The sequence below is a fragment of the Pan paniscus genome, chromosome 18 (genome assembly GCF_029289425.2).
Source record: "Pan paniscus chromosome 18, NHGRI_mPanPan1-v2.0_pri, whole genome shotgun sequence".
NCBI classification, from domain to species: domain Eukaryota; kingdom Metazoa; phylum Chordata; class Mammalia; order Primates; family Hominidae; genus Pan; species Pan paniscus.
The window spans coordinates 19,801,278-19,818,779 of record NC_073267.2 but is presented as its reverse complement, the minus strand read 5'-3'; the positions used below and the strand labels follow the sequence as shown (position 1 = coordinate 19,818,779).

At 47.4% G+C, this 17,502-nt stretch overlaps 1 protein-coding gene and 1 long non-coding RNA gene across 4 annotated transcripts in view; one reads left to right on the top strand and one right to left on the bottom strand.

Annotated features, from left to right (window-relative positions):
- Nucleotides 1-42: 42 nt before the first annotated feature.
- On the bottom strand, nt 43-11,266 carry LOC129394159 (uncharacterized). Its single transcript, XR_010110512.1, has 2 exons — nt 4,402-11,266; nt 43-983 (listed from the first exon to the last, which is right to left on the bottom strand). It is a non-coding gene; the product is annotated as an uncharacterized LOC129394159 (long non-coding RNA).
- A 5,044-nt stretch (nt 11,267-16,310) lies between these two features.
- The window catches only part of LOC117976207 (BOS complex subunit NOMO1), a 62,738-nt gene continuing 61,546 nt past the window's right edge, over nt 16,311-17,502 (top strand). The window contains exon 1 of one of the 3 annotated variants that reach the window (XM_055100283.2): nt 16,311-16,650. In XM_055100283.2, coding sequence (XP_054956258.2) covers nt 16,486-16,650 — 165 coding nt within the window. In that variant the 5' untranslated portion in view covers nt 16,311-16,485. The remainder of the gene's footprint in view (nt 16,651-17,502) is intronic. The other 2 variants (XM_055100285.2, XM_063598467.1) reach the window with 2 other exon arrangements.

The following is a 17,502-nucleotide window of genomic DNA, read 5'->3' as shown; positions in this document are numbered from 1 at the left end:
CGTAGGGTTTTTTTTTAATCTTTAGAAGTGGTTGGTTATGTAAAATATTATTATTTGGTTTTTTTTTTTTGAGGCTGGATTTTGCTCTGTCACCCAGGCTGGAGTGCAGTGGCTCGATCACAGCTCACTGCAGCCTCAACCTCCTGGGCTTCAAGCAATCCTCCTGCCCCAGCCTCCCAAGTAGCTGGGATCACAGATGTGTGCCACCACGCCTGGCCAATGTTAAAAAATCCTTTAACTTTTTTGTAGAGATGCACTCGTGGACTCAAGCGATCCTCCTACTTGTCCCGACCACCAGCCTCTTTCTGATAAACATTTACACTGTTTATTATCTGATGCCATTTCTATCTTCTTCCTTGTCGTCCAGACATCAAAGAATTAGGTTTCTTCAGGGTTTTCTTTTTCAAGTGCTCAGTGTTAAAGATCACTCACATTAGGGCCACACACCACGGCTCATGCCTGTAATCCCAGCACTTTGGGAGCCCGAGGCGGGCAGAGCACTTGAGGTGGGGAGTTTGAGACCAGCCCAGCCAACTTGGTGAAACCCCACCTCTACTGAAAAAAATACAAAAATTAGCTGGGCGTGATGGTGCATGCCTGTAGTCCCAGCCACTTGGGAGGCTGAGGCATGAGAATCGCTTGAACCCAGGAGGCAGAGGTTGTAGTGAGCCGAGATCACATCAGCACACTCTAGCCTGGGTGACAGAGTGAGACTGACTCAAAAAATAAATATCACTTACATTAGATATACCCAAGGGGTGGTCTATAGAGAGTTGGAAGCAGTGGTTATTGCAACAGGGGCATGGAAGTCATCTGGCTATGCCAGGATGCCCAGGGGATACTCGGGGTGGGTGGCATGGTGGTGCTGGGACTCACCGCACAGGACGCTCTGATTGACGCACTGCCAGGAGTAGCGCTCTGTCTTGGGGCTGCAGCCGGCCGCCTCAGCTCGAGTGTAACAACAGTCGTGGCCATGGCAGCACCTGCGGATGTCACATGGGCAGGACAGCAGGTGGGTGAAGCTCTCTCCTGGCCCTCCTCTCTTGCCAGCACCATGGGTGACTGAAGACCCCCAGGGAGGCACAGCATCCTCTTATCTATGATTTTTTTTTTTTTTTTTTAAGAGACAGGGTCTTTCTCTGTCGCCCAGGCTGGACTGCAGAGGCACAATCATAGCTCACGGCAGCCTTGAACTCCTGGGCTCAAGCGATCCTCCCACTTTAGTGTCCCAATAGCTGAGACTGCAGGCACACGCCAGCATGCCCGGCTGGTTTTTTAATTTGTATTTCCTTTGAGACAGCGTATCTCTCTGTTGCTCAGGCTGGAGTGCAATGGCTCAATCAGCTCACTTTAGCCTTGAACTCCCGGGCTCAAGTGATACTGCCACCTCAACCTCCCAAGTATGCTACTACAGGAACACAAACTCCTTTTTAAAATTTTTTGTGGATATGGGGTCTCACTATATTGCCTAGGCTGGTCTCGAACTCCCAGGCTCAAGCAGTCCTCCTACCTCAGCCTCCCCAAATGCTGGGATTACAGGTGGGAGCTACTGTATGCCTGGCCTTATCTAAGCTGTTTCCCTGAAAATCCCCGTCTTGGGTAATGATTCCATTGGCCCCACCATGCCCTGTCCTGCCTTCCTGGCTGTGCCCAAGCTTGGTCCCTGCCTGCCTGCCTGCCTCCCTCTCTGGGTCTCGAGCTCCTGTGACACATGACTCCTCTCTCTTCCTGGAGTGATCCAAGCCCTGCCACTTCCTGACTTTGCCCACACTGTACCCTCTGCCTGGGGCAACTTCATGTCTGCCCATTGTCCCTTAGGCCTCAGCCCAGGCACAAGCCCCTGCCTCCAGAGGTCATCCAGGCCTCACCAGGCTACACCCGCTCATAAAATTGGATTCCCTCCCTTCAGGGCAGGTTTATAATGAAATCCTCCTCAGAGGCCAGGTGCGGTGACACCCATCTGTAATCCCAGCACTTTGGGAGGCTGAGGTGGGAGGATCACTTGGGGCCAGGGGGTCGAGACCAGCCTGGGCAACATAAGAGAGACTCTTGTCTCTATAACAAATTTAAAAATTAGCTCACCAGGCCAGGCTCAGTGGCTCATGCCTGTAATCCCAACACTTTGAGAGGCCGAGGCAGGTGGATCACGAGGTCAGGAGTTCGAGAGCAGCCTGACCAACATGGCGAAACCCTGTCTCTACTAAAAATACAAGATTAGCCAGGCATGGTGGCACGCACCTGTAATCCCAGCTACTCGGGAGGCTGAAGTAGGAGAATTGCTTGAACCCAGGAGGTGGAGGTTGCAGTGAGCCAAGATCACGCCATTGCAGTCCAGCCTGAGCAACAGAGCAAGACTCTGTCTCGAGACAATAAAAACACACAAAAAATTAACTCGCCATGATGGCACATGCCTATAGTCCTAGCTACTTGGGAGGCTGAGGTGGGAGGATTCCCTTCAGCCCAGGAGTTTGAGGCTGCAGTGCGCCACCATGATTGTGCCACTGCACTCTAACCTGGGCAAAAGCGAGACCCCAGGCTAGAGTGCATGATTTTGGGTCACTGCAACCTCCACCTCCCAGGTTCAAGTGATTCTCCTGCCTCAGCCTCTTGAGTAGCTGGGACTACAGGCATGTGCCACCACGCCTGGGTAATTTTTGTATTTTTAGTAGAGACAGGGTTTAGTAGAGACCATGGTGAAACCCCATCTCTATTAAACAAATCTCTACTAACCCCATCTCTACAAAAAACAGCTGGGCGTGGTAGTGCACACCTGTAATTCCAGCTACTTGGGAGGCTGAGGCACGAGAATCATTTGCATCTTGGAGGCAGAGTTTGCAGTGAGCTGACATCACACCACTGCACTCCAGCCGGGATGACAGAGCAAGACCCTGTCTCAAAAAAAAGAAAAAGGAACAAACAACAGCAACGACAACAAAAAAACCTCTGTGTCAATCACAGCCTTCAAGCTAGGGGAGAGGCGGCCGAATTCTGCCCTCTGCTAACTAACTATAGCTTTGTGGAAATGGGTGAGTGGCGTGCCCTTGTGAGCCTCAGGGCCCCATCTGTAAAATGGGCATAACTGTCATGCCCGTCTTTAAGAACAGCCTTGGAGGTAAATGAGTGGAAGTCATGGAAAGATCTCAGCCCACAACCTTCCACAGAACAGACGCTTCTCACACAGTAAGTAGCAGGAGTGCAGAGGCTGCAGGCATGAATCCAGCCAGACTGCCTGGGTTCAAGTCCCAGCTCCCACGTCTTGGTAACTATGTGGCCTCAGACAAGTTACTTAATATTTCTTTTTTTTTTTTTTCAGACGGAGTTTTGCTCTGTCACCCAGGTTGGAGTGCAGTGGTGTGATCTCGGCTCATTGCAACCTCTGCCTCCCGGGTTCAAGCAATTCTCCTGCCTCAGCTTCCTGAGTAGCTGGAATTACAGGCACCTGCCACCACACACAGCTAATTTTTGTATTTTTAGTAGAGACGGGGTTTCACCATGTTGGCCAGGATGGTCTCAAACTCCTGACCTCGTGATCTGCCTGCCTCAGCCTCCCAAAGTACTGGGATTACAGGCGTGAGCCACCACACCTGGACACGTTACTGAATATTTCTGTGCCTAGGTTTTTCATGTGAAATGGGATTGTTGTGAGAACACAAAGGGATTCCCAGGGCAGTTCCTAGTGCATAGTCTGGCTGCCTTTGTATGTGTGTGTGTGTGTGTGCGCGCACGCGTGTGTGTGTTTAATATAGAGACAGGGTCTCACTCTGTTGCCTAGGCTCGTTTGAAACTCCTGGGCTCCAGTGATCCTCCTGCCTCGACCCAAAGTGGTGGGATTACAGGCATGAGTCAACACACCTGGTCACTTTATATTATTATTATTTTTTTCTTTTGAGACAGGGTTTGGCACTGTTGTCCAGGTTGGAATACAGCGGTGCAATCTCAACTCACTGCAAACTCCGCCTCCGGGGTTCAAGCAATTCTCCTGCCTCAGTCTCCCCAGTAGCTGAGATTACAGACGCCTGCCACCACACACAGCTAATTTTTGCATTTTTAGTAGAGATGGGGTTTCACCATATTGGCCAGGCTGGTCTTGAACTCCTGACCTCAAGTGATTTGCCCGCCTCGGCCTCCCAAAGTGCTGGGATTACAGGAGTGAGCCACCGCTCCTGGCCAATTTTTTAAGGCAACGTTTTCAGCCCATGGCCAGGGTAAGGCGCAGCTAGTACCAAGATCTGGCTTCACTGGCCATGTTATCCAAGAGGCCTCTGCCTGCCTGCAAAGTAGTACTGCACACTGGGATCTCCCTGGACCAAACCCCAGCTTCAGTTTTGGGTACTTCCTCATAAGCCTTGACTACCCCAGAGTGTGAGGGATTTTGTAGCCTGGTCCCAGGCATGCACTCACCAGTCAATGGCATCGCGGGGCTGGCCATGGCCTCCCAAGCCACAAAAGCAACCATATTTCACATAGGCGATGGGGGTTCAGGGACCAACACAACCCACAATTCCTGCCAGTTCCAGGATCCCACGCCGGTGCACACATAATATCCTGGAGGCTGGGGGGTAAACAAAGGTGACAGGCTGCAGGTCAGGACTTCCCAGACCCCTGGGAAGGGCATGAGCCTGAGAAGAGCGTAGGTGTTACAGCCTGGCTGTCTGGGTTTGAGTCCTACTTCCTGGCTGTGTGACCTTGGACAAATTCCTAACCTCTCTGGGCCTTGGTTTCCTCATCTGTGAAATGGGGGATAAGCTGACTTCAACTCATATGAATGAAATGAGATAATGAGTATAAAGCCCCTGGTGCATGAAAAGGCTATTATAATCCAGCTGGGCTCAGTGGCTCACACCTGTAATCCCAAGATTTTGGGAGGCCCAGGCGGGCAGATCACCTGAGGTCAGCAGTTCAAGATCAGCCTGGCCAACATGGTGAAACCCCATCTGTAGTAAAAATACAAAAATTAGCCGAGCATAGTGGTGCACGCCTGTAATCCCAGCTACTAGGGAGGCTGAGGAAGGAGAGTCACTTGAACCTGAGAGGCGAAGATTGCAGTGAGCCAAGATTTTGCCACTGCATTCCAACCTGGGCGACAGAGCAAGAGTCTCAAAAAAAGAAAGAAAAAAAAAAGGCTAACTATTATAATCAAGGTCCTCAAGGTAGCCAAGGAGGGAAAAGAGTCGTGCATGAAACCTTTGTCCAGTTCCCTGTATTGGGCACTCGGCATCATATGAGCCTACAGGTGTCTGTCACCAAGGTGGGCTCCTCTGTGGCAGCTCCCAGCCCTGGCACTGCCCTGTGCTCATGACTTTTCCTCCAGACTCAGGCTCAGGGCCCTTGGTATCTCCTCTTATTTTCACTGCCAGATAGGAAGGCCCCTTGGCCTGAGCCCAGCCATTTTTCTAGATCCTGGCACAGCTTGGACATGTAATGGTGCCCAATGCATGTGACTGGAACCCCTGCATTGGACATGTAGGAAACGAGGCCAGCCGGGAAAGGTAACCCCACATTCCCACAGCCAGCAGGAACTCAAGCAGAGGCTTCAACCCAGGCTTCTGACTTGCAAACCAGTGCTCCTTCCTCCTTACACAGTAACAACAGGGGAAGGTGGCCTTCCGGGTTGCCAGAGCCGAGTGGTACCAGCAATAGAGTGGAAACTCACACACAGGCTTGCCTGCTTCCTGGTTTAGGTTTAGGGTTTATACGGCTCCGGGAGGTTGATGCATTGGGTTTGATCATCCCTTTATTTTTTTTTTTTTTTGAGACAGAGTCTCATTCCTGTTGCCCAGGCTGGAGCACAGTGGTGTAATCTTGCTCACAGCAACTTCTGCCTCCCAGGTTCAAGCAATTGTCCAGCCTCAGTCTCCCGAGTAGCTGGGATCACAGGCGTGCCCCACCACACCCAGCTGATTTTTGTATTTCTAGTAGAAACGGGGTTTCACCATCTAGGCTGGGCCGGTCTCAAACTCCTGACCTCATGTGATCCACCTGCTTTGGCCTCCCAAAGTGCTGGGATTATAGGCGTGAGCCACTGCGCTCATCCTGATCATCTTGTCTCTCTTTTTTTAAATAGAGACAGGGTCTCACTCTGTCACCCACACTGGAGTGCAGTGGCACAATCATAGCTCACTGCAGACTCCAAATCCTGGGCTCAAGCGATCCTCCTGCCTCAGCCTCCAGATCCTGGGCTCAAGCGATCCTCCTCCCTCAGCCTCCAGACATATGGGCATGCACCACCATGCCCAGCTAATTTTTAAATTTTTAGTAGATCTGCGGTCTCACTATGTTGCCCAGGCTGGTCACAAACTCCTGGCCTCAAGTGATTCTCCTTCCTTGGCCTCCCAAGGCGCTGGGATTCCAGGCATGAGCCACCATGCCCAGTCTCATTTCTGTTTTATCTAGAACATGTTTTCATCACACTGACTTTTTTGAGAAGTCCAGGCCAATTTTAAATTCCATTTTGTCTTTTTATCAGTGGAAAAGTAGCATATTTATGTTGCACGACAAAGATGAATCAAATAGGAAGAAAATGTAAAACACATCTGGGGCCGGGCACAGTGGCTCATGCCTGTAATCCCAGCACTTTGGGAGGCCAAGGCGGGCGGATCACCTGAAGTCAGGAGTTCCAGACCAGCCTGACCAACACGGAGAAACCCTGTTTCTACTAAAAATATAAAATTAGCCACGCATGGTGGTGCATGCCTGTAATCCCAGCTACTTGGGAGGGTGAGGCAGGAGAATCGCTTGAACCCGGGAGGCAGAGGTTGCAGTGAGCCGAGCTCGTGCTATCACACTCCAACCTGGGCAATAAGAGTGAAACTCCGTCTCAAAAAAAAAAAAAAACACACACACGAAAATAAAACGGCACTTAGAGTTGAAAGCTTCACCTTCCTCTCTGGATGGTGAGTCCTCACTCTCCCAGCAGCCCACGCCTCTGCCTCAAACCTCCATGGCTCCCATGAGTCTGGATAAAGCTAAGGAGTCTCACTGCACCTCAAGTCCTGGGGGTAGTCAGCCCCTCTCACCCCTCCCTCATCCTCTCACACAAGAGTCATTTACTGTCCCTCCAGTTATGCCCGGTCACGCAGACTGGTGCAATCTATCCATCTCTGCTGCTCAAATACCCTCACCCCATCCTCAGCCTGCTCCCAGGCCACCTCCCTCCAGAATCCACCTTGCCTGCCAGGTGGCCATAGGGACCCTCGCCATACTGTCTGCTTGTGGCAGTGCCCTCCAGCCTGGGGAGTCTTCCAGAGCAGATATCTGGCCAAGTGCAGTGGCTCATGCCTGTAATCTCAGCACTTTCAGAGGCCAAGGCAGGTGGATCACCTGAGGTCAGGAGTTCGAGACCAGCCTTGCTAACATGGTGAAACCCCGTCTCTACTAAAAATACAAAAATTAGCCAGGTGTGGTGGTGGTGCATGCCTGTAGTCCCAGCTACTCAGGAGGCTGAGGCAGGAGAATCTCTTGGCCCTGGGAGGTGGAGGTTGCAGTGAGCCGAAATGGTGCCACTGCACTCCAGCCTGGGCAACAGTGAGACTCTGTCTTAAAAAAAAAAAAAAGAAAAAGAAAAAGAGTGGAGCTCTGATATAAGCTGCCCTGGCACACTGTGAGCTTCCAGAAATGGTCCCTTGACCTCTAAATCCACCAAGACCCAGGGAACATGCCCTTTCTGAGCACTCTGACAATGATTTGCATTTCTCTAATGACCAGTGATGATGAGCTTTTCTTCACATGTTTGTTGGCCACATAAATGTCTTCTTTTGAGAAGTGTCTGTTCATATCCTCCGGCCACTTTTGGATGGGGTTGTTTTTTTCTTGTAAATATGTTTAAGTTCCTTGTGGATTCTGGATATTAGCCCGATGGATAGATTGCAAAACTTTTCTCCCATTCTGTAAGTTGCCTGTTCACTCTGATGATAGTTTGTTTTGCTGTGCAGAAGCTCTTTAGTTTAATTAGATCCCATTTGTCAATTTTGGCTTTTGTTGCCATTGCTTTTGGTGTTTCAGTCATGAAGCCTTTGCCCATGCCTATGTCCTGAATGGTATTGCCTAGGTTTTCTTCTTGGGTTTTTATGGTTTTAGGTCTAACATTTAAGACTTTAATCAATCTTGAGTTAATTTTTGTATCAGGTGTAAGGAAGGGGCCCAGTTTCAGTTTTCTGTATATGGCTAGCCAGTTTTCCCAACACCATTTTAAATAGGGAATCCTCTCCCATTCTTGTTTTTTATTACAACTTTTTACCTAAACATTCAATAGTTTTCACTAACTTTTTGGCAACGAGGCAGCTGAGTCTAAGTAGGTTAAATCACTTATCTGAGGTCACACGGCAGGACAGTGCTTGTTCTGCAAAGTTACATGTGTTTCTTTTTGTGGACCATGAGAACATCTCCAACTGCCCTTTTTGACTTGGCCACCAGGGAACTCAGCGCCATGTTCTCAAATCCAGTTTAGTAACTGGCCTTCTGGCCTGTATATCTTTATTCTACCTTCCATCCTGCTCTGTTCTGCTTTTACCTCTTATTCTAGATTATCTTTCTTTAGTCCTAATTTTAAATTTATATCTATAATCTTGTTATATATATTTCTTGGCATCTACTGTAAGTGGGTAGTGAACGAATAAACAAAATGTGATGAATTTTAGAGGACTAAGAAGGGCCTAAGTCACACCAAGATTCATGCTGGATAATTTGTCATCCACCCAGACTGTGGTTCTGCACTCGCCAGTAACCAGTGTTTTTTTTTTTTTTTTTTTTTTTTTTGCTTTTTGCCAACCATACATTTTGCTTTCATGGTATCGAAGTGGTTTAAGCTTATGGCTTCCAGCCTGCAGTGGCCATGAGGGGTCAGTCTCTCATCAGGAGGGGTTGGCAGACTCTGTTCTCAGATAGGCAGCAAGGATGGAGGTGGGGCAGGAGCAATTTCACTACCTGCCTGGCGTCTGGGTCTTGCTTAGAGAAATAATTCCAGGCTCTGCTGCTTTCGACTCTGTCTCTCATGGTTCCCCTGATTCCTGCAGAGATCTAGAGAGAAAATTTCCAGCTAGGAGTTTCTGGCTCATTTGATTTTGAACATGTTTTGAGTATTCCACCCCTTACCCCCCCGCCCCCACTCACTACTCTATAGTGTTTTTTTGTTTTTGTTTTTTTTTAAGAAAACAGTTTGAAAGCAAAAATAAATAAATAATTCAAAACAGAGGGGCCATTTTTATTTACTTTGGTTGTTTCAGGATAGGGAAGGGAGCTTACACTTTTTTTGAACTCTTATTCTATGCCAGCCGATGTACCACATTCTTCGCTTAAAAGCCTGCTTCTCTTTGATTTCAGAATAACTTGGAAATAAATTATCAGACCCTGCATGCTCTGATCCTGGCTGTCTGCTCTAACTAAATCTCCCCTTCCTTGCTTCCTCCAGCGAGTTGTTCTCCCTTCACCTCCCAGCACAAGCTTTGCACGTGTTGCCGTCTGTCCTACAAATGTCCGTCCCTTCCCAGTCTCCGTGTGACTCCCTCCTTCACACTCATGGTTCTCCATTGAAATGTCCTTTGAGCACGTCTCAGATGCCTCAATCTAAAGTAGATGATTCCAGGCTGGGTGCAGTGGCTCACGCCTGTAATCCCAGCACTTTGGGAGGCTGAGGCAGGCAGATCAGCTGACATCAGGAGTTCAAGACCAGCCTGGCCAACATAGTAAAACCCCGTGTCTACTAAAAATACAAAAATAAGCCAGGCATGGTGGCGGGTGCCTGTAATCCCAGCTACTTGGGAGGCTGAGGCAGGAGAATCGCTTGAACCTGGGAGGCGGAGGTTGCAGTGAGCTGAGATCACGCCACTGCACTCCAACCTGGGTGACAGAGCAAAACTCTGTCTCAAAATAAATAAATAAATAAATAAATAAATAAATAAATAAAGTAGATGATTCACAGAAACCTCTGTTCTTTTAGAGCACTCTTCAACACTTTTTATGCTTTTTATGTTTGATTTCTAATAAATATGTTTCTTTCACTATACCATAAGTATATTCCTTCTTCTAAGTTTCATTAAGGTAGAATCATGTATGTCTTATTTCCTGTTATATCCCTAAGTACCTAGCATGTAGTAGGCATTCAATAAAAATTGATTGAATGATTGAACACTCAATCCCATGATTTGAGTGTTTTTTTTGTTTTTGTTTGTTTGTTTGTTTTGAGACAAAGTCTTGCTCTATCACCCAGGCTGGAGTGCAGTGGTACTATCTTGGCTCACTGCAATCTCTGCATCCTGGGTTCAAGCGATTTTCTTGCCTCAGCCTCTCAAGAAGCTGAGACTAACTACAGGCATGTGCCACCATGCCCAGTGATTTGTTTTGCGTGTGTGTGTATTTTTAGCAGAGATGGGGTTTCACTGTGTTGGCCATGCTGGTCTTAAACTCCTGACCTCAGGCCATCCACCCTCCTTGGCCTCTGAAAGTGTTGGGATTACAGGTGTGAGCCACCACGCCTGGCCTTTTGTAATTATTCTAACAGCTACTACTTATTAGGTGCTGACTGTATGCCAGGCACTGTGCCAATTGATTTATTTATTTTCAGGGATTGGGTCTTGTTCTGTCACCATGGCTGGAGTTCAGTGGCACAATCATAGCTCGCTGAAGCTTCAAACTCCTGGGGTTAAGCAGTCCTCCTGCTTCAGCTTCCCAAGTAGCTGGGATTACAGAGATATACCATTACACTCAGCTAATTTTAAAAAATGGCTGATTTTTTTTTTCAGAGATGGAAAAAAAACAAAAAACAAAAAACAGCTACTACTTATTAGGTGCTGACTGTATGCCAGGCACTGTGCTGTTTTTTTTTTTTTTAATGTTTTTTATTTTTTTAGAGTTGGGGTCTAGTTCTGTCACCATGGCTGGAGTTCAGTGGCATGATCATAGCTCACTACAGCTTTGAACTCCTGGGCTTAAGCAATCTTCCTGTCTCAGCTTCCCAAGTAGCTGGGATTACAGGCATGGGCTATCACACCCAGCTAATTAAAAAGACATTTTATTGTATAGATAGGGGTCTGGCTATGTTGCCCAAGTTAGTCTCAAACTCCTGGCTTCAAGCGATTCTCCTGCCTCCACCTCCCAATGTGCTGGTGTTACAGGTGGGAGTCGTGGCACCTGGCCCTGTGTTGATGTTTTACATACAGCATCTCATTTAATCCCCACCAGGATCCTGTGGGGATGGATTGGATTATCCCCCACTCCTTGGAAGAGCTTAAGGATACTCAACCAGTTGGTGATTGAGCTGGGATTTGGTAAGTGTATACCCTGTGATATTATTCATAATATCCTGGGAGATATTACCCGTATTGTCACAGTGGGTGTACATCCTGTAATATTATTTGTAATGTCCTGGGGAGATATTATTAGTCCTAATAGCACAGTGGGTGTACACCCTGTGATATTATTGGTTATATCCTGGGGAAGTATTATTATTCCTAATATCACAGTGGGTGAACATTCTGTAATATTATTCGTTATATTTTGGGGAGATATTATTTCCTCTAATATCACAGTGGGTGTACACCCTGTGATATTATTCATTATATCCTGGGAAGATATTATTTCCTCTAATATCACAGTGGGTGTACACCCTGTGATATTATTTGTTATATCCTGGGGAGATATTATTATGTCTCATATCACAATGGGTGAACACCCTGTGATAGTATTCATTATATTTGGGGAAGGTGTTATTACCCCTAATATCACAGTGGTGTACACTCTGTGATATTATTCATTATGTAGTGGGGAGATAGTATTACCCATAATATCACAGTGGATGTACACCCTGTCATATTATTTGTTATATCCTTGAGAAATATTATTATTCCTATTATCACAGTGGGTGTACACCCTGTGATATTATTCGTTACATCCTAGGGAGATATTGTTACCCATAATATCACAGTGGATGTACACCCTGTCATATTATTCGTTATATCCTTGAGAGATGTTACTACCCCTAATATCACAGTGGGTGTACACCCTGTGATATTATTCTTCAAATTTTCTGGAGATATTATTACCCATAATATCACAGCGTGTGTACCCACTGTGACAGTGTTGATTACATCTTGGGGTGATATTACTCCTAATTTCACAGTGGCTGTATCCCTGTGTTTACACCCTGTGATGTTATTCATAATATTTTAGGGAGATATTACTTCTAATATCACAGAGGTTGTACAGCATGTGTGTACACCCTGTGATATTATTCATAATATTTTAGGGAGATATTACTCCTAATATCACAGTCAGTGTACACCATGTTTGTACACCCTATGATATTATTTGTAATAATTTAGGGAGATATTACTCCTAATATCGTTGTGGGTGTACAGCATGTTTGTAAACACTGTGATATTATTCATAATATCTGAGAGAGATATTACTGCCAATATCACAGTGGGTGTACACCCTGTGATATTATTCATTATATTTGAGGGTGATTTTACTCCTGATATCACAGTGAGTGTACACCCTGTGATATTATTCTAATACCCAAGGGAGAGCTTTCTCCTAATATCACAGTGGGTGTACACTCTGTGATATTTTTCATAATATCCGAGGGAGATAGGATGGAGACCACGTCACAGTCCCCTCACTGCTGGAATGGACACTGTCTACCCGTGGAGTGGTGGGGAGAACTTAGTGAGATTATGCAAGCGTTTAGCACACTGCCAGATATACATTAAATGCTCAGAAGACTTAGCTTTTATTATTACTGTTATAAGTGAGGCCATGGGTTACTAACCAGTGGTTTAAAATGCCATTGCAGCTGGGCACGGTGGCTCACGCCTGTAATCCCAGCACTTTGGGAGGCTGATGAGGGCGGATCACTTGAGGTCAGGAGTTTGTGACCAGCCTGGCAAACATAGTGAAACCCCGTTTCTACTAAAAATACAAAAATTAGCTGGGTGTTTTGGTGCGTGCCTGTAGTTTCAGCTTCTCAGGAGGTTGAGGCAGGAGAATCGCTTGAACCTGGGAGGCGAAGGTTGCAGTGAGCCAAGATTGTGCCACTGCACTCCAGCCTGGGTGACAGAGTGAGACTCTGTCTCAAAACAAACAAACAAAATGCCATTGAAGACATATATGAATATGAAAAGGTGGTTGCTAAATGATGATTGAATAAAAGAGATTATAATATAAAATAGGCTTTGGTTTTTTTAAAGCAAAAAAGAAAAGGATATGCCTAAATTAGGGAACATGGAGAAGAAGGCCAAGGCATTTACCTTCCTCTCTTGAGTCTTTTTCTCTCTCCGTCTCTTTTTTTTTTTTTTTTTTTTGAGTCAGGGTCTTGCTCTGTCACCCAGGCTGGAGTGCAGTAGTGCCATCATGGCTCACTGCAGCCTTGACCTCCTGAGCTCAAGCAACCTAACACCTCAGCCTCTCTGGAGTATCTGGGACTACACGCACACACCACCAAACCTGGCTAATTTTTAAATTTTTTGTGAAGACTGGTCTCACTTTGTTGCCCAAGCTGCTTTGGAACTCCTGGCCTCAAGCCATCCTCTTGCCTAGGCCTCCCAAAGTGCTGCCATTACAGGTGTGAGCCACCATGCCCAGCTCTCTCTTGGGTCTTAAAGCAAAGTGTCAAAGACCCAGCCCCCACTTCTTAGAAATGACTCAATGTCATACTAGCATAAATGCATCGATAAAAAGATGGAAATGTGGTAACACAGTGATTTTGGGGAATCCTAGTTTTCTTTTCCAATTTCTTTGTTGTTGCAGTGAGCAAGTACTCATTTCAAGATAGGAATGAAATATTCAGCTCTTTTAGACAGACAAGCACAGGTGCTCAGTTTGGGAGAAGAATTAAAATCCTCTGCACTCTCCATGCTGCCTTGCTAATTCTCGGGGTCCTGTCCTCATCTTCTACTCTTGCCTTCTGCAGGGACCCCACAGCGTGTTTTCCCCGATCTTTTTGTACCACTCTAAATCCAGTCTTGGGCCCAGGGAGCACCACCTCCCCTGCCCCCTTCAGCTGTCCCCCTGCCTGAGTCTTCGGGAAGCTTCGGGACAGAAAGAATCCAAGGATTTGTCATGAAGCTCAGTGTGGCAGGTCTACTGTTTCCATGTAAATCATGTCTGCTTATCTGAGTTGGTTTTGGTGGAAACTGATGGAAATTATGGGGAAGCTAAATCCCTGTCTCTCTGCAAGCCACTCCCCAGTCCCACCCTCATGAATTGGCATTGTCACAGTCCTGGTGCTTCATTTCTTTCTATATTTGAAGATGAATTTGAGGGACATAGTCAGAAAGTCAAGAAGAACACAGCAGAAATCAATTGGGGTGAGTCCAGAACAAAACTTGGGGATCCCACTTCCTGCTTTGTTTTTTTTTTTTTTTTTTTTTGAGATGGAGTCTCACTCTGTCACCCAGGCTGGAGTGCAGTGGCAAGACCTCAGCTCACTGCAACCTGTGGCTCCCTGGTTCAAGTGATTCTCCTGCCTCAGCCTCCTGAGTAGCTGGGATTAGAGGCATGCACCACCACACCTAGCTAATTTTTGTATTTTTAGTAGAGACAGGGTTTCGCCATGTTGGCCAAGTTGGTCTCGAACTCCTGACCTCAAATGATCTGCCCACCTCGGACTCCCAACATCTTCGTATTACAGTAGTATGCCACGGCTTCTGGCCCCAATTCCTGCTCTCTAGCTCCGGGAAAACCTATGGCTGCATGCAGAGTCTTAGACAACTTCCTTTTCTTCTCTGGGCCTCAGTTTCCCATTCTGTAAGATGAGAGGTTTCCATAGGCCAACACTTTCTAATTGGTGGTTTTCAATCCTCTGGTGATTTGCATAAAAGGCATCTATTTCAATTGTGCTTATAAATAACAAACCCCAATAAATAGAGGAATTATTTAAATGGTTTCTCATTATCACTGAATAGTTGAGAGTCTACTGTATTTGAGTGAAAAGGCAGCACGAGAAACTGAAATCAGATGCACTCATGATTATGACCCTGAGGTCAATGTGTCATTTCCTTCATTCCCTCCTTGCCCCCATGAAGGTTTGACTACTGTATAGTTTGAACCTGTGCTTCTTAGTTGTTTATTGCTTAAGTTTTAGCCACAATGGCAAATTGCAGCCGGAAATTCAGTCTTACTTTGTCATTTAGAAACAAAATATGAAACCTGTCAAAATAAAGCACTAGCTTTTTTTTTTTTTGAGACAAAATGGAAGAAATCCTAATATTATGTTAGAAAAGCAATTTTTTGGTGTTTTTATTTATTTTATTTTATTTTATTTTGAGACACAGTCTTGCTCTGTCGCCCAGGCTGGAGTGCAGGGGTGCGATCTCGGCTCACTGCAAGCTCCGCCTCCCAGGTTCACGCCATTCTCCTGCCTCAGCCTCCCGAGTAGCTGGTACTACAGGCGCCCGCCACCACGCCCGGCTAATTTTTTATATTTTTAGTAGAGACGGGGTTTCACCGTGTTAGCCAGGATGGTCTCGATCTCGTGACCTCATGATCTGCCAGCCTCGGCCTCCCAAAGTGCTGGGATTACAGGCGTCAGCCACTGTGCCCGGCCTCTTTGGTGTGTATTTTGATGTGGTGACTGGTAGTTAAATTCAGTGTACATATGAATTCACTCTTGGGACAAAATATGCTGGATTTGAGCTTGTTTTCAGGCAAATCATGTTTCATCTTGCAGAGCTAATTCAAAGTATACTGACTGCATGCACTTCTTCCTTAGGGGAAGAAAACTCATCATAATTTGTTTCTAGGCATATGTTATTAGAGCTAGGATTAAAATAAATCCTACATACTTTCTTTAATATGCTAACATTAACACGTTTCGCTTAAAAAAGTATCGATCATTTATCATGGAAAAATACACCAGCTTACACAAATTCCTAAAGCGTTTTTCGTGTGTGTGTGTGTGTGCGTGTGTGTGTGTGTGTGTGTGTGTGGAGATGGGGTTTCGCCATATTGCCCAGGCTGGTCTCGAACTCCTGGGCTCAAGCGATCCACCCACCTCAGCCTCCCAAAGTGCTGGGATTACAGGCGTGAGCCACACACCCGGCCCCAAAGCTTTTTGTGAGATTATATATTTTACCTGCGAAATATATGGGTCAGAAAGATTTGAGAAAGTTGTTAGATAATTCCACCAACAAAATCTCCCGTCCTTTCCAGCTGTGATGGTGAATTCTAAAGTAGAATTCATCTTTGGAGCTTCTCCCTGTAGGCATGCACCTTGCGTTGCACCAGCAAGATGTTGCGCGGAGTCCTCCAGGCCTCTAGAGGGCAGAGATGGTCTCGCTTCCTTGCCGAGCTTGCGCCTTAGTTCTCTCCTTTGGGGCTGTGAACGTGGGGTCGAAGCGCGCGTGCGCGGCGGCGGCTGGCGGCGGCTTGCGGCGGCGGCGGGGCGGGGCCTGGGCTGTCAACCGGCCTAGGAGGAGGAAGGAGCCTGCAGCCTGCAGTGTGAGGGGCGGCACCCGGCTGCCGGCGGTTGGTCTAGCTGGGGGAGGTCGGGCCATGCTGGTGGGCCAGGGTGCGGGGCCGCTGGGGCCCGCGGTGGTCACCGCCGCGGTGGTGCTGCTGCTGAGCGGTGTGGGGCCGGCGCACGGCTCGGAGGACATCGTGGTGGGCTGCGGTGGCTTCGTCAAGTCGGACGTGGAGATCAACTACTCGCTCATCGAGGTGAGCGCCCGCCCCGCTGCCCGGCGCCGAGTCGCCGGGCCGGTGGTTCAGTCTCTCTGGGCCGCGCTGGCCTCGTCTCTGACACCGGCCGGTGTGGAGTCCTTGGAGCCCTTACCTCTTCCGAGGCTATGCTGTCCGCGGGCTCCCTGCAGCCCCTCCCCAGTCGCGCTGGAGGGGAGGTTCTTATCATGGGGTCGTCTAAGGACTGAGGGGGTGCCAGACCTCAGGTTCTTCAAAACCCGGACTCCAGATCCCCGGAACACAGACCCCAGATCCTCAAAACCCAGACCCTAAATTCCCTGGAGCCCAGACTCCATTTCTTTAAAACTTAGACCTGAGATCTCCTCGAATCAGACCCCCTGAAACTCAGATTTCCCCAAACCCACATTCCAGAACCTAGAGACCACATGTCTTATCCCCCAAACTCCACAGCCCAGAACCCCCCGAAGTTCTAATCCACTGCTCCTCCAAACCCCGCGGCATGATTTTAAAGAGCGTCAATTCCCATCCCATAGATTCTGACCTAGTAGATCAGTATTGGCAACCCTGGGGCCGGAAAGCTATTTTTTATTTCTCCGGCTCCCCTCCACTTCTGAAAATGGAGAGTTGCCAGCTGCCCTGATTGCCTTAATGAGTAGTTAATGGAATTACCCTAGAGATTTGTGCTGAAGGTTTGTGTGTGTGTGTGTGTGTGTGTGTGTGTGTGTGTGTTTTAAATTAAGTTGTAAAGGCCTGTTAAATGTTTATCAGCCCGGTGGGATTATGACCCAGAAAGGTTCCCGTAAAGAGGAAAGGGATGGATGGAGGTAGGGGCAGAATGTCATTTGTCCCGGTAGATGGGAGGGGACCAGA